The sequence below is a fragment of the Protopterus annectens genome, chromosome 8.part0 (assembly GCF_019279795.1).
Source record: "Protopterus annectens isolate FY-2018-M chromosome 8.part0, PAN1.0, whole genome shotgun sequence".
NCBI lineage: Eukaryota > Metazoa > Chordata > Ceratodontiformes > Protopteridae > Protopterus > Protopterus annectens.
Genome location: NC_056741.1, coordinates 838,220,714 through 838,236,960, shown reverse-complemented (window position 1 = coordinate 838,236,960; position 16,247 = coordinate 838,220,714). Strand labels below are relative to the sequence as shown.

General features: G+C 45.6%; 1 protein-coding gene across 1 annotated transcript in view; it reads right to left on the bottom strand.

Moving 5' to 3' along the window:
* Positions 1 to 16,247, bottom strand: part of TBC1D25 (TBC1 domain family member 25) — a 312,334-nt gene that overhangs the window by 126,158 nt on the left and 169,929 nt on the right. Inside the window, exon 4 of the mRNA XM_044079318.1 lies at positions 112 to 300. Coding sequence (XP_043935253.1) covers positions 112 to 300 — 189 coding nt within the window. The remainder of the gene's footprint in view (positions 1 to 111; positions 301 to 16,247) is intronic.

The window sequence follows — 16,247 nt, the reverse complement described above, 5'->3', positions numbered from 1 at the left end:
CATTACTTCTTAAGCATTTATAAAGCAGCTTAACTTACAATTATTCTATAAACCTTAACTAAAGGGCGTCTCAGAAGTCGGGTTAAGATTTAAATGACTTTGCTTACTAACCTTCCGAAGTGAAGGCTCTACACCACCGTGGTAAATTCGTAATCTGAGTTCCTCTGGTCGAGTCAGTTGACCCTCATGATTCATATAGCTGTGAAACTCTCCATCACTAAGGGGTGGTTTGAAAGGCTTTACATCATCTGTGTACGACCAGCTCAGTACCTGCTGGACCTTTGACAGTGTTCGTCCAACCTAAAATGTCAGACACGACACATTTAGACACAAAAGCACAAAAATCAACTGTATGTTATAGTACATAAGCAAAACACACATGAAGCAGATGTACACAATAAAAAGGTAAACTTACGGCAGAAGATTGTGAGGGAGAACCACACAATACACCTCCATACCACAGAGTAAACCAGTAAATAGAGCTTGTGTTGCCTACAGTAAGAATATCATGCTTTCACTACCAAAAAACTCACCATAACGTTCCATGTTTGTAGTCCATCTCGCCCTTCATTCTTACTGATGGGATCGGAGCCGACTCAGCCTTTTTACAAGCTGAAAGTCTTCTAGTTGGCTTGTGGCTAGGTAGGTATCCCATGGTGCACCAGTACAATCCCCAGATCTTGTTTGCTGCTAACTAATAAAAATAATGACAAACATACAGAAAGAAGCCAATAATAAAAGGTCTCCAGTGAAATAACAATATTTTTCCTTCTCCAGGTACTTCCAGGATGGGGGTAGGAGGGTGGGTTTGTAAGAATGAAGGGCGAGATGGACTACAAACATGGAACATTATAGTGAGTACATAACTTCTTTATGTTCTGTAGTCCTATCTCGCCTTCATTCTTACCGATGGGACAGCGTCCCTAGCACCTTATCTTGGGTGGCTCAAGGAAAAATACTCCCGAGTACCGTTATCCAAAGGATGATCTACCCCTGGAGGTTAGATCCAATTTGTAATGAGTAAGAAATGTATGAGAGGTAGTCCAAGTTGCTGCTGCACAGATATTATCAAGTGGGACCTTGGCTTGAAAGGCTGCAGAGGTAGACAGAGATCTCGTAGAACGAGCCTTGATTTTGAAAGGTAAAGGCCTACCCCTTAAAGGTGTAAATGTAAGCTACACAGCTAGAAATCCAATTTGAGAGGGTCACTTTAGAAACTGGTAAACCTGACCTGGATTCAGAGAAGGAAATAATTGATCTGATTTCCTGAATTCCTTAGTCCGGTGCAAATAAAAAACGTAATTGTCTATGGACATCCAACTCATGAAACCTGGATTCTGCTGCGTTGGAATGATTTGGAAAGAACACCGGAAGTTCTATGGATTGATTCAACGTGGTATGAGAACAGACCTTGGGGACAAAGGAAGGATTAGTATGAAGAGATACTCCGTTTTTGTGAAAAATCAGGTAAGGGGGTTTTTAATGGACAATGCTTGTAACTCTGACACCCGTCTGGCAGATGTGATAGCCACCAAAAACAGTCTCTTCCAAGACAGAAATTTCAAAGGCGATGAATGAGAGGGTTCAAAGGGCAGAGATGTCAATTTGGATAACACAAAATTCAAATCCCATGAAGCAACAGGCTCTTGAAATGGGGGCCTTAAAGTGGCACCTTTGAGGAAGGTTTTTCACAGCCTATGGGACATCAGATTAGAATCTTGCACACCTAGATGAAAATTAGAAATTGCTGCCAATTGAACCCTAACAGTGACAGCCACAGATCCCTGGTGGAAAAGCTCAGACAAGAATTCCAAAACCACCGGAATGGAGGTGGTATAAGGGTCAACATTCTTTTTCTCAGCCCAGATAGAGAATCTCCTCCATTTACTGGAATATAGTCTCCTAGTGGAGGGTTTATGAGGGGACGGTAGGATATGAGTTACGGAGGGTGAGAAGTCATGAAGCCTGACTAGGGATGGAACTGGAGCAGCCAAGCTGTCAAAGTGAGGGTGTGTAAAACGGGATGAAGTGAGCCTGACACGTGCATCAGGAGATCTGGCACTGGGTCCAGAATCCAAGGATCGTCTAGGAGAAGTGGCCCAAGAAAGGGGAACCAAACCTGACGAGGCCAGTAAGGAGCAATGAGGATCAGTTTGCTTCCCAGCCGTTTCGCTTTCTGAACAACCTTGGGTATGAGAGGAAGGGGGGGGGAAGCATAAAGGAGACTCAGGGACCAATCGTGAATGAGTGTGCCTCTCTGTGACTCCCCTGGAGGGGGGATGAGGGAGAAGTAGCTGCTGCATTTGGCATTGATTGGGCTGGCAAAGACATTGCAGCAACGCTGTCCCCATCTGCGGAAAATCTGCTCCACTATTTCCTGTTTCAGAGACCAATCATGAGGCGTCAAGATAGCCTGGCTGAGCTTGTCCCTGGAATGTGCGTTGCTACCAAAAAACATTGGGAAGCTATCGTCCATTTCCAAACTCGAATGGCCTCTCGACAGAGTGGGTATGATTTGGTTCTGCCCTGTTTGTTGATATACCATACTTCCAACATGTCTGATTATATCTAAAATGTCCCCAGAGGCAGAAGGTTGTAAAGTGCTTGCAATGCCAGGAGCACTGCCCTCATCTCTAGAACACTGATATGCAGGTAAACCTTGTGATCTTGCCATGTGCCTTGGACAATCTTGCCTAGATAATACCCCCCCACCACCCTATCTGTGAGGCATCCGTGGTCACAGTGGCAACGGGTTGGGGAGGAACAAATGAAGTGCCCGTGGTTAACTGATGGGGTGGAGTCCACCAAATGAGGTCCTTCTTGCAAGAGTTTGTCAGCAGTATGGGATGAGATAACGGTAGGTGCTGAAAAGACCATTGGAACAACAGCATCCACTTAAGAACCCTTCATGTGTAGTCTGGCTAGTGGCACGAGTAGAATGGTGGAAGCCATGGTCCCTAGCAGCTGCAGAATAGTCTTGGCCTTGACTTTTCGTAGAGAGAGAAGACGTAGAATCTGAAGAACCAGATTCTGTGCCCTTTCTATTGGAAGACGAGCCAACGTGTCTACTGTGTCTATCTCTGCGCCTATAAAAATCACAGACTGAGAGGGCAATAAGGCAGATTTTTCCCAATTGATAGAAATCCCCAACTGGGCACAAACTTGAATGGTAAGAGTCCCTGGTCTGAAGTAGTAGATGCCTGGTGGGGGCAGTCAAGAGCCAGTCATTCAGATACAGAAACACCTGGAATCCTTGACGTCTCAGGTGAGCTGTCACTACTGCCATACACTTGGTGAACACGCTGGAGGCTGTGGTGAGACCAAAGGGCAGAGCACGAAACTGGTAGTGACTGGCTCCCAGCCGGAAGTGTAGATGACTCGACACCCTGTCCATTTTTATATGGTCGTAATTGTCTTGGAGGTCTACTGAGCACATCCAAGTGTCTTTCCCTAATAATGGGAGTATAGACTGCAGTATCACCATCTGGAACTTGTCCTTCGTTACTAATTCGTTCAGTCTGCTGAGGTCCAAGATGGGCTTCCAGTCACCTGTACGTTTTGGCACTAAAAAGAATCTGGAGTAAGTTCCGGATCCTATTTGGTCTGCTGGGACGATTTGGATGACTCTTTCTGCTAGCAACTTGTTGACCTCCACAGTTACCTGATCCCTGTGATTGGGTGGAACACCTGGGATCCGCTTGGGAACATAGAGTGGAAGAGAAAGTACAGTTTTGTACCTACCATAAATGTAGATGTCCGATAGGAATGCATCTGCAGTCCTTACAAATGGGTTGTCCTGTCGTCAGGCAGCCCTTCGGTCGGCCGGATTCCAAAGTCTGGGTCTGGCTTCGGCTGGTGTCGCGCTTCACCCGACGTCATAGCTGCAGTTTTTCGGGTATAAAGGCATGAGCCAACGCCATTTTCCTCAGTGTGTCTTGCCCCAGATGCCAGGTGCCCTCTAGGATGGCTAAATTTGGATAAATGCCAATGTTTCCAAATTGTAGAGAGCAAACACATAAAATAAGCATGTATGTACATATATACAAACAAATACACCATAATAGATCCCCCCCAAGCTAGCTGAAGGATGGCAAATACCCTAGGAGTACCACAGAGGGGAAGGTGGGTGGGTAATCCTGACTGCAGATGCATTCCTATCGGACATCTACATTTATGGTAGGTACAAAACTGTACTATGTCCTTCAAGGATGCATCTGCAGTCCTTACAAATGGGTAGAATACCATAGCTAAACTAGGGGAGGAGGAAAAAAGGAAAGATTATGGTGTAGTTAGGATCCCTTGCAAAACAGCAGTGGCAAAACCTGCTCGGGATCTAGAGTATAAAGGCAAATTGTAATGCTTGGCAAATGTATGCACGGAGGTCCAAGTAGCAGCCTCTATAATGTCCTTGGTAGCCACTCCTCGTAAGAAAGCTGTGGTAGTGGCTGTAGCCCTTGTGGAGTGAGGCCTGATGTTCTCTGGAGTTTTCTTTCCATGGTAGGAGTAACACAATCTAATGCAATTTCCTATCCATTTGGAGATTGTCTGTTTTGAAATTGGTTTTCCTTCCTTTCCTGTTGCATATGCTACCAGAAGCTGGTCAGTTTTTCTATTGGACTTGGTCCTGTCCAGGTAGTAGCGTAATTGTCTATGTACATCCAAGGTATGCAACAGTCTTTCTGCCCTGTTCTGAGGGTTGGGGAAGAATGTAGGTAGGTGGATAGCCTGATTTAAAGACACTCTGGATACCACCTTAGGCATAAATGTAGGATTTGTTCTCATGGACACTCTATCTTGATGGAAGATCAGGAAGGGTTGCACTGCCATTAATGCCTGTAGTTCAGAGACCCTTCTTGCTGAGGTGATTGCCAGCAGGAAAGCAGTCTTCCAGGATAAGTATTGTAATTCTGCTGTTGCTGCTGGTTCGAAAGGGGGAAGTGTCAATTTTTCTAGCACAAAGTTCAAGTCCCATGCTGGCAATGGTGGTTTCCTGGGAGGTTTTACATTTTTAATTCCTCTCAGAAACTGTCTGAGCAGAGGATGCGAGAAGACAGGAGGATCCAAGCTGTATTCTGCTGAAATGGCTGATGCATGTATCTTGATGGAAGAATAGGACAGGCCTGTATGGAAGAGCTCTGCCAAGTACTCCAGGATGTTGGCTATGTTTGCCATTGCCACATCTTCTCCCTTTGCAGTACTCCAAAGGAGATATCTTTTCCATTTTGCTGCATAATTCTTTCTTGTTGAAGGTCTACGAGCCTCAAGGATTATGTCTTTAACCCTTTGGGATAAATTTGGGTTAATTGTTCTTATGTAATGTTCCAGGCAGTTAGCTGCAGAGTTTTCAGGTTTGGATGCAGGATGTTGTAGTTGTTCTGTGTTAACAGCAATGGGATCAGAGGTAGTGCCCATATTTGTTCCCGAGACATGCCCATATTTGTTCCCGAGACATGCTCCTCAGCAATGGGTACCAATGTTGCCTTGGCCAGTCTGGAGCTATCAGAATGATCCTTGGACGTTCCTCTTTGATCTTCAAAAGCACCTTGTGCATCAAAGGAAGTGGTGGGAATGCGTATGCTGTCAGGTTCTTCCAACTGAAAGATAGGGAGTCCACCTTCCAAGCAAGTGGGTGGTACGTCCTTGTGCAGAATCTCTTTAGCTGGTGATTGAGTGGGCATGCAAATAAGTCTATTTGTGGTAATCCCCATTCTCTTGTGATGGCTTTGAAGATGTCCGGATGCAGCATCCATTCGTGGGCATCCGTTGTAGTTCTGCTTAGTATGTCTGCTAGAATGTTTTCTTTTCCCGGTACAAAAATTGCTTGTAACTGAATGTTGTAGCTCAGAGCCACATCCCATAGGTCCAGTGCCAGCCGGCATAGAGGATATGAATGTGTGCCTCCCTGTTTGTTGATGTACCACATAACTGTGGTGTTGTCTGTCCTTATCATCAATTGACCTTCTTGGAGAAATGGTCTGAATGACTGGATTGCCAATTTTACTGCCAGCATTTCCTTTAGATTTATGTGCAGGCGCAGCTGGTCTTGAGTCCATAAGCCTTGTATGCACTTGTCCAGCATGTGTGCCCCCCAACCGAGGTCTGATGCATCTGTTGTGATGGTTTGGCTTGGTTGACTGTTGCAGAAGGGCAATCCTGTGTTTGATTGACAGGCCTGAGCCCACCATAGGAACTCTTGCTTCAGGCATGGGATTATTGGAATTTTGGTTTCTAGGCTGTGCTTGTGTTGAGACCACAAATTCTTTAGGTACCACTGTAGCTTTCTCATATGCAGCCTGGCATGAGGGACCAGAATTATGCAGGATGCCATGAAACCTAGGGCTTGCAGTACTTTCCTTTCAGTTAGATGGTTCTGCATTGTTAATGCCAAGAAGTAGAGAGGTAGTTGCTCTTTCTTTTCTGCAGTTAGGAATGCCATTTGTTTTGATGTGTCCAGCTCTGCACCCAGAAAGGTTATTCTTTGGGATGGAATCAGCCTTGACTTTTTTATATTGACTGTATATCCCAGGGCTTGCAGCAGGTAAATGACTCTTTGTAAGTCTTCTGTTAGCTTGCTTTTGTTGTCCGCTTGTATCAGGCAGTCGTCCAGGTAGGGGTAAATTTGGATTCCCTGAAGTCTGCAATGTGCAATTACTGATGCCAGGCATTTCGTGAACACTCTGGGCGCAGTAGATAAGCCAAAGGGCAATGCTGAGAATTGATAATGCTCTGATCCTGCAAGAAATCTGAGGTATCTTCTGCAATTTGGTCATATGGGGACGTGCAGGTATGCCTCCTTGAGATCTAGAGTTACCAGCCAAGACTCCTTGCCCAGCATGGGAAGGAGCTGCTGTAGGGTCAGCATTTTGAATTTTGGAACTATGAGGAATGTGTTTAAAGCAGACAGGTCCAGAATAGGCCGCCATTTGCTCTCTTTTCTTGGTACCAGGAAGAGTCTGGAGTAAAATCCCTTTCCTTGTTCCATAGATGGTACTTTTTCCACAGCTCTCATTCTTAATAATTGAGATATTTGTTTTAGAGCTTCTGCCCTTTGAGTAGGTGGTAGGTTTGGCATTCCTCTCTTTGCTGGTAGAGTATGGAAATGGAACCTGTAACCTTGGTCTATAGTTTGCAAAATCCATTTTTCCCTTGTGATGCAATGCCAGTTCTTTGAAAATAATGTCAGCTTTCCGCCTAAGGGTGCTTCCAGTTGTTCCCTGGTAGGCGGTGCCATAGCCAAGTCACTGTGATTGTGTTGTTGCAGTGGTGGTGGCTGCGTCTGTGCCTCGCTGGTTGTTACCTTGCCACTGGCGTCCCCTGTAGGCACCCCTGGATTGGTTTCTGCCTCTTGAACGCCTATTCCTGCCTCTCTGTGTCTTAGAGGAGTCCGGAAAGGACCAATTCTTGGAGGGCCAGTTCCTGCTAAACCTTGGAGGTTGAACCTGTAAGAAATCTTTCACTGTTTGTACAGATTTCGCCTTCTCTTCCATCTTTTTTAGTACCTGCTGTGCAGGGGAACCAAATAAATTGACTTTGTCCATGGGAGCATCTAAAAGCTTTGATTTGACATGGTCAGGTAATGCTTGCTCTTTCAACCATGCAGGTCTCCTGATAACTGTGCCAGTCATGGCTGATCTAAAGGAAGCCTCCAGTGCATCATAGCCACATTTTAAAGAATGGTTACTAACCTGCTGTATGTTATGTACCATTTCCTGAACATATTTCTTATCTAAAGATTCTTCAGAGGACAGTTTTTTAGTTAACTGGTCTAGCATAAACTCTTGATATTGAATCATATGAAATTGGCAGTTCAAAGCCCTAGCTGACAAAGTAGCAAAGGTGTAAACTTTTTTACCCCAACGCTCTAAGGACCTGGTTTCCCTTTCAGAGGGGAGGGGGTTTTTAGTAGATGCAGTTGCTACAGCTTTAGGGCCCTGGGAGATGGTCTCTGAGTCTGCAAAAGGAGCCTTATATAAATGGTGATGAGTATCCGGGACCCTGTAGAACCTATCGGGCTTAGCAGGGACCGGAGGTAATGAATCAGAAGCAGTGCAAGCATCATTAAATGCATCATCTACAACAGAAAGAACTGGAGGTATAGCTAAAGGCCTATGCTGTGGCAAATGTAGAAAGGTTCTAAGCCTTTTTCTGGAGTCTGAGAAATCTTGGCCCTGCCACTGAAATTGTTCCCTCATAGCATGCAAGGTTTCCCCAAAGGAAAATTCCTCAGGTGGAGAGGCTGAAGGAATGGACTCTTCAGCATCAGAGTCTTCGTAAGGAGAATAAGGAGCCTCAGGAGGGTCTGTATGTTCTGAGTCATCAGAGGAATCATCTGTGGATACTGGCTCTGGGGGCTCTGCTCTAGGCCTCTTCTCTGGAGGTGGATGAGAGGTCCTGTCTGGATGAGGCCGGGAGCCACGAATTAAAGAAATGAGATCCTCAGCCAAAGAAAGCATATGGGAACTGCTGCTGGGCCTGTGAGAGGGGGGCTTAACAGGCACCGTTTTTGAAGCTTTAGCTGCTTTAGCCCTGGCAAAGGCCTTAATAGACATGGCTGCAGGAGGCCTAGCAGCTCCATGTGCAGGGGTTGAAATATCCAAGGGAATAGTGTCTGATAATTCCTGAGAAACCGCAACTGCAGGTTGGATTTCAGAAGCCAATTCCACCAGGTTAGAAGAGGCCTCGGTAGAAGGCATGTTTTCGGCTGGGGAAAGAACCGCTTGCTCGGTTTCAGCCGAAACCGAGACACTCATGGTTGGCTTAACCGCGGTTTCGGCCGAAACCGCGGACCGCGAGTGTCGGTCCTTTTCCCTGCGTTTTTTGGTTATTTGTGAAGTCGGAGGATCCGACGGCATGATATAAGCAAAATCAGAGCCGAAAAACTGTTCTGCAAACTCCGACCGGCGTCTAAGCGTCCGTCGGTTAAAAGAAGCACAGGCTAGACAAGCTGCTACGTCGTGGTCTGGGCCTAAACAAGGTAAGCAGTAAGAGTGGAAATCTTTATGAGGTATTTGTTTCCCACAAGTTAAACAGTTATTCACTTTTTCTGACATCGGCTGAGGCAAGAAAGAGTCCCCAACGGGGTACTTAGCTTTTTAGAAGTCTTCGAAGTAGTATTCGGTAGTAGTAATCTCTGGTTCTGACCGACCGGCACTTGCGAACAGCTTCTGCTTCGGGCGCCATGCGGCAAGAAAGACTGAGGAAAATGGCGTCGGCTGATGCCTTTATACCCGAAAAACTGCAGCTATGACGTCAGGTGAAGCGCGACACCAGCCGAAGCCAGACCCAGACTTTGGAATCCAGCCGACCGAAGGGCTGCCTGACGACAGGACAACCCATTTGTAAGGACTTCAGATGCATCCTTGAAGGACATCAGGGCATGAAATAACCTCTGGTAATAATTCTTTGTACCCATTTGTCTTGAGTAATACTTAGCCAGGCATCTGGATACAAAGAAAGGCGACCCCCAACCAGCTCCAGAGGGCCCCACATCAGGAGCACTGGTAAGGCCAGCCCCGAAATGAATCAAGGCCTTCTTGGTTTTGCGGTCTGCCCCTGCCTCTAGGGTGACGTCTACCATTTCCTCCTCCTCTGCCTCTGAAGGAGGAGTCACCCTGTGCATCTTGGAAAAACCTCTGGGACTTCTTGTGCCACATTTTACCACCCCTCTGACCCTTAGGGTATGGTCTTAAAGGGACAGTAAAACGTACTCTCACAGCAGAGAGCATTTTTCCTTCTTGCTCACACTGGGTGAGTGTGTCCTTTACCGTGGGTCCAAACAATGAGGAACCGAAGGGGGCGTTGATAAAGGTAGACTTGAACGGTTCTGCAAAATTACACAAACGCATCCAGGAATGACGTCTTAGGGAAATTCCTGAACCCGCTGCTCTACTCGCTCCATCAGCTGCATACGAGATAAGCCTCATGGACGAGTTGACAACAGAGTTCAAGGTGGACAACTGGGCAGACACCTTGTCAGGGACTCCCTCAGCACATCTACCTTGTAGAGAATCTCCTAACTCCTTAAGGAGATCTCTCTGAAGCCTTGTGAAGTGTGTAAGGTAGTTCAGCGATCTAAGAGTGAATGCGGCTGAAGAGAAGACATGCTTCCTGTATCTGTCCATCGTTTGAGACTCCTTATTCAGCGGATGAACAGAAGTAGTAGTTTCCGCTAGCTCCTTCTTAGTGGCTGCAGCCACCACCATGGCATCTACGGGAACACCTTTAGACAAAAAATCCTTTTCTCTGGGTGCTGAAAGAAACTTATTTGGTTTCCTGGGGACTGGCTCCACGGCATCAGGAGTATCCCACACCTTCCAACTAACTAGCTCCATCAGTTCGTCGAAGGGTGGGGACACCCAAGAGGCTGTAGGTTGAGACCCGAAAGCCTTCAGGTACACTGACTCCTCATCAGAAGGGGTGACAGTGGGCTAGTCGCACCTCTGCTTAAGGATTTCCCGGATGTCTACGAAGGAGACATCAGAGGACGACTTGGGGGACCCTTCTGTTTCCTCGAGGTCAGTGTCCAAGGTAAGAGACTCATCCTGGCAGTCTACATGCTCCCTCTTGCATGTTCTCTTCCATGGGGGCTCCTCGGAAGGATATTCCGGGGAGATCTTGGAAGAGAGGGGCCACCAGTCAGTGGCTCCTGAAGCTGCGGGTTTCTGCTGTCCAGGTAGAGAGTAGTAGCTGAGACAGAAGTAGGTGCCCTACGGGGGAGAGAGTGTCGGTACCCCTAGCAGGAGCTGATGATCGGGACAGCACAATCCTCATCATCTCGAATGCCGACCTCTCCGGTTCCGAAGACCTCCTCAGCACTGAGGAGACTGAGGATGCCATTGGTTCCAGAGTCATCGGCACCGAGATAAACATAGGATCCGAGCTCACCCTAGCCGATGGGCCAAGAGGAAGTCTCGGAACCGAAGAAGTTCGGTTCCAGGAGTCCCTGTCGGGGCCAACCAGGGAGCTTCAAATCCTAGACACCACGGACGGCACCGAGAGTGTCGGAGCGGAACTCTGCTCCAAAACAACCTCAGGGGGAGTTGGAACCGAGGGTTCCACCAGCGGTACCAAACACTCCAGCTTCGAAAGACCAGCAATGCTCGGAGGAGGAATCACCAAAGGGGAGACAGACTTAAGTGGCCCCGGAACCGACTGGGTTGGAGCCAACAACTATAGTAAGGAAGAATGACTTCAGACGTCTCAGCACTAGCCTCTTCACATCTTCTTCCGATAAACTCCTGGAAGACCTACAGGACAGAGTAGGAGAGCGGGATCTCTGCAAAATTGGTGACTTCAATGTAGGGGAGACCGGTAAAAGATCCCTAGACTGGCTCCGTTGAGTACTCTCAGTGGTCTGCTACTAACTACTTGGCGCCGACCCTGTAACCACAGTAGTACAACTCTGGATCGTCTCTGAACTCAGTGAGTCCGATGAGAAAGTAAATTTGTCAGGCTTAGTAATTTTAAGAGGCGGCTCCGAAACACCAGCCGGTGCCGGGGAGGGCCTCTTAGAGGACTTGGACTTTTCCTTTTTAGATCCCTGAGATCTACCAGAGGAGGAAGAGCTAGCCAGATCTTCCTCAAAGGAAGGTTTTAGGAGATCTTTTAGAATGAGCTTATTTTTTCTTTCTTGCAACACCCTAGTACTAAAAGAGTGGCAAAATAAGCAAGTTTCCTGTAAGTGGATGGCCCAAAGACAGTAAACGCAGTTACTGTGGCCATCCATTATGGACATCTTCTGTGAGCATTTTATGCATTTTTTAAAGCCAGATGGCTTATGGTCCTTACTTTTCTTAGACATCTCACAGAAGATGAACTGAACTCACACACACGCACAGGAAGAAAGTGGGAGGACTAGCTCCTAACTAAAATGGGCCTAGACCTACAGGAACCGGCAAAGAAACACCACAAGGACTAGGTCCTCCAACTTTAATGGGCCTAGCCCGTGTAGAAAAGAAAGGAAACTAGGTCCTCTAACTAAAATGGACCTAGGAGGGACAGAAAGGTATAGAGACTCGCGCACACACGCAAAACAGGAATACAGTCTAAACTGTAGAAAATACAAAAACAAGGTCGAAAGAACCTTGTTCTGTCTGCAACACGAATAACAAGCAATATCAGCAAGTGGAAGGCTCTGGAAAAAAGTTATGACTTATAGCTGTAACAAGCACACACAGCCTATGTGCAAAAAGGCTCCTACAACTACTAATATTAAAATATGAACAGTACTACATAACCAAAAGAGAACTGGCACACAGGATACCAAGAACTATAAAGGCCAACGGCCAACTATATTTAAAGAAATTGCACACAACAGCGCACCAATAACGCTAACTATTCTAAAGGCAAAGACTACACTAACTATAACTATATAATGTTATATAATGCTATTAAATGTAAAAGCAGATTTATCCAAAATTTTGAACAAATTTGGAAGACTTTGCCACAGCCAAGAAGAAGCACATCCGAACTCGTCGAGGCGGCTAACGAGATCTGGGGATTGTACTGGTGCACCATGGGATATCTACCTAGCCACGAGCCAACTAGAAGACTTTCAGCTTGTAAAAAGGCCAAATCGGTGCACAGGATCGGCTCCGATCCCATCAGTAAGATTGAAGGTGAGATAGGACTACAGAACATCTAGCGATTAGATGCCCAGACTTGTAACCAAAATATCTGGATATTTTCCCCCTCCAAACTCATGACAGACTATGGTCTGAAATGAAGCCCCAACTCTACTAGAGCAGTAGTACAAAATCGACCACAAAGCAACAACTCTACAGTTTTAGAGCTACAGTGCAAAATAGGGCAATGGTATGCTGTGCAAAAGGATGAAGCCATGATTGCAGCCTTAGCAACCTGGATTCAAGTTGCCAGACTGAATGTCAGAGAAGCTGCCTGAAGGAATTTTGGAATAAGAAGCTAACTACATGACAGTTCAGTCTGGAGGCAGGTGGGGGGGGGGGCTACTTATTAGCTTGCAGTTGTGGTACCTACCAGGTGGAGTAATCCACCCAGACAGATTAGGAATAGAAATCAGCATATACAGATATGGGGGGGGGGGGCAAAGAACTCACAGTTAGCTGTGAAATCAAAGGGTGGGAGCCAGACTAGCCTGCAGGCATTCTGGTGTGACCACAGGTAGAGCATACTGCCTACTGACCAGCAAGGGGGAGAGGTTAAGCAAACATATGAAAACTTGAGCCAAAGACAATGGCCTACCTGCACCTGACCTCCTATCATCACTGTATGGATAAAAGATGGAGTTACTGAGAAGTAACCCCCACCCCACAAAGGAGGGAGGCCCCGATGGATTGATGTGGGAAGCTATAAACAGAGAGTGAGCTAGATGTGGAGAGTACAGATGTGTAAGTATGCTTACATAACAGTAGATGTTCGAACGATCACTTCTGCAGTAGCATTAGCTGTATGGGTTATATCCTTACAGAAATATTTCAGCCGGCCAGCTTCCAAACCTTCAAGACACCTTCCATACATCTTGCGTCCAGTGCTTGAGGTGAGCTGAGCAAGACAAGTTTGTGTGCAATGCCCTTCAGAAATTTCATGCCAAGACAGAGGGAGGCTGGGCTCTGAAAGGACAATGCTGGAGGAGAATAAAAGTGTTCACGTCCTGGCATAAACACACCAAACAATGAGAATGGAGGGAGTGGCTACTGCAGCAGTAATCATTCGAACATTTACTGTCATGGTTAAGTTTACTTACACAACTGTACTTTGTTCATCATATTGATCACTGCTGCAGTAGCCTTATCTATCGGGGTAGATTACCCTAGCTTACTACATTTGGGAGGTGAAAGGGGAAAGGTCCAGAAGCCTCTAGAGAGTGGTCCTAGCAAAGCCTGATCTAGACCTAGAAAAAGGAAACAAGCTTGTAAGTCCATGTAAATGCATGTATAGAGGACCAAGTTGTTGTCTAGAATATGGGCGGCACAGTGGTGCAGCGGTTAACATTGTCACCTCAGAGCAAGAGGTTCTCTGGTTCGATTCTCGGCTGGGGTGCCTTCTGTGTGGAGTTTGCATGTTCTCCCTATGTTTGCGTGGGTTTCCTCTGGGTACTCCGGTTTCCTCCCACATTCCAAAGACATGCATCTGGAGCATTTCTCCCCGGGCCTCCGCTGAAAACAGGTTCTGTGGAAACTAGTCGGACTTTCTCGGTCAACAAATGATAAATAAATACATAAATAAATAAAATAAATACTTCTAGAGTCCATTCCTTTCCAAAAAGCCATAGATAAAGCCAAGGTCCTGGTAGAGTGGGGCCTTGACCCTGGCTGGAATTGTTTTGTTGTGGTGAGTATAACAATAGGTTAGCCTGAGAAAACTATTTGGAAACAGTCCATCTTGACACAGGTTGCCCCTTCTTACCTTCACAAGCAACGAACAACCGATCAAAGAGCTGAAATATTTAGTTTTATCAAGACAGTACCAGAGCTGTTTGTGGACAAAAGTATGGAGCATGCTTTCTTTCTTGTTTTAGGTTTAGGAAAGAAAATGGGGAGATGGATAGTTTGGCTTAGAGAAAACCCAGACAACACTTTACACAAAGGATTAGTTCTCAAAGAAACCTTGTCTCTTTGGAAAATGAGATAGGGTTGACTCACCATAAGAGCTTGCAACTCAGATACTTTTCATTCAGAGGTCAGAGCAATCTACACAATTATCCAAGTTAAGAATCAAGTCAGCCAAATTAGCTGGTTCAAATGGAGCAAGTGTTAGCTTTTGTAACACAAAATTAAGATCCCAAAGAGGGGCCACCAGTTTTCTTTAATGCCTCTGGGAAGACTGGTAGAGATGGGTGAAGGCTGCCAGCCTAGTCACATAGAATGATAAATAATTCTGGCATTTGTAAACATAAATGTAAAACACAGGCTTGTTTCTTAAATGAAAGAAAACACTGTAAAATGTTGAACTTCAAGATTGTAGCAAAATTGCCATCTGCTGTAAGGAAAACTAAGTCAAGCATTTCAAATCTTTCTTTTGAAGTTAAAATTATTTCAAAACTGTCCTTTGATCTTGATAGTGGTGCCGAAGCGGCTAGCTGAGCACATTCTTACTGTTTTAACTTAAGGAATAATTACTAGAGTGTACATGTGAAATGTCTTTTATTGTTGTAGCTTCCTGAGAAGGTGTTAGCTTGCTAAATAATGTAGCCTGTTGGCCTGGGAACTCCAGGCTGTGTCAAAGAAATGACGTAATGGAAACTAACTGAGAATTATGTAATATGGGAGGGCCCAGCAGAAATGTTTGTTAGTGATTTTAAAAACTATTGCTCAGAGAGAGACTATAAGCATTTTTGTCTGACTATCCAACTTAGCACTGCCTTATGCTCTATGTAAGTAAGTTACTTTAGAAGTAGGTTTTCTTGTAGCATTAGCTAGGAATTAGCCTAATCTTTTCTAAGTGTTTTTCTGGTGTGTCAGAACTGTACTACTGAATTATTATAAGTTTCTGTGTGATCTCTGAACTCCTGAGTGGCACTGTGGTGTAGCAGTAGTATTGTCTCGTGTTTTTAGTATTTATTATTAAATATTTTTAAACTTTTTTCAACTGTGGTTGGTTTATGTAGAGATAATTTAAGCTCTAGAGTACATTGCATATTTATAGTTTTTACTGTCCAAGTCACTCCAAATAAGCCTTGACTGATTAGTCACACTTACCAATTGGATAATAATATTGCACAGTAATAATTGGACACCCTTTTAAGGTGCCTTTGGGTAGCGGATAATTAATAGCTGGTGGTGGCAGGAATTACTACCTTATAGTCTGGGCATAGGGGCACAGCTGAAGAATCTGTGTCAGCCTTTCCCAGGAGTGTCTGTGAAGATGTACAAATACTTATCTCAGAGTGTGTGTGTGTGTGTGTGTGTGTTTCAGCTACTTGGGCAGGGACACTAAGCACTGGTTGGACAGAGAGGGTACTGGAGGTTAGCTTGCCAACTAGGCTGTCATCTGGACCCTATAGCTGTGCCAGTGGGGAGTCTTATTGGGGACCTGGAGAGCAAGGGAGCAACCATCCCCAGACTGTGATCTCTGTGTGCTCTTAAGGGAAATTGCACTTTACTGTGTGTATTTGTTATCCTTTCTCCTATATGAGATGCCCTCTCTGGTGTTAGTGGTGAGGATTGAGGATCCTTGATTGCTGGGCCAAAGCACGGGCATCACAGCCTCTTATGCAAATCCCCTTTCAAAGACATTTTGACATAAGAATACAATGAAAGAGGATCCAT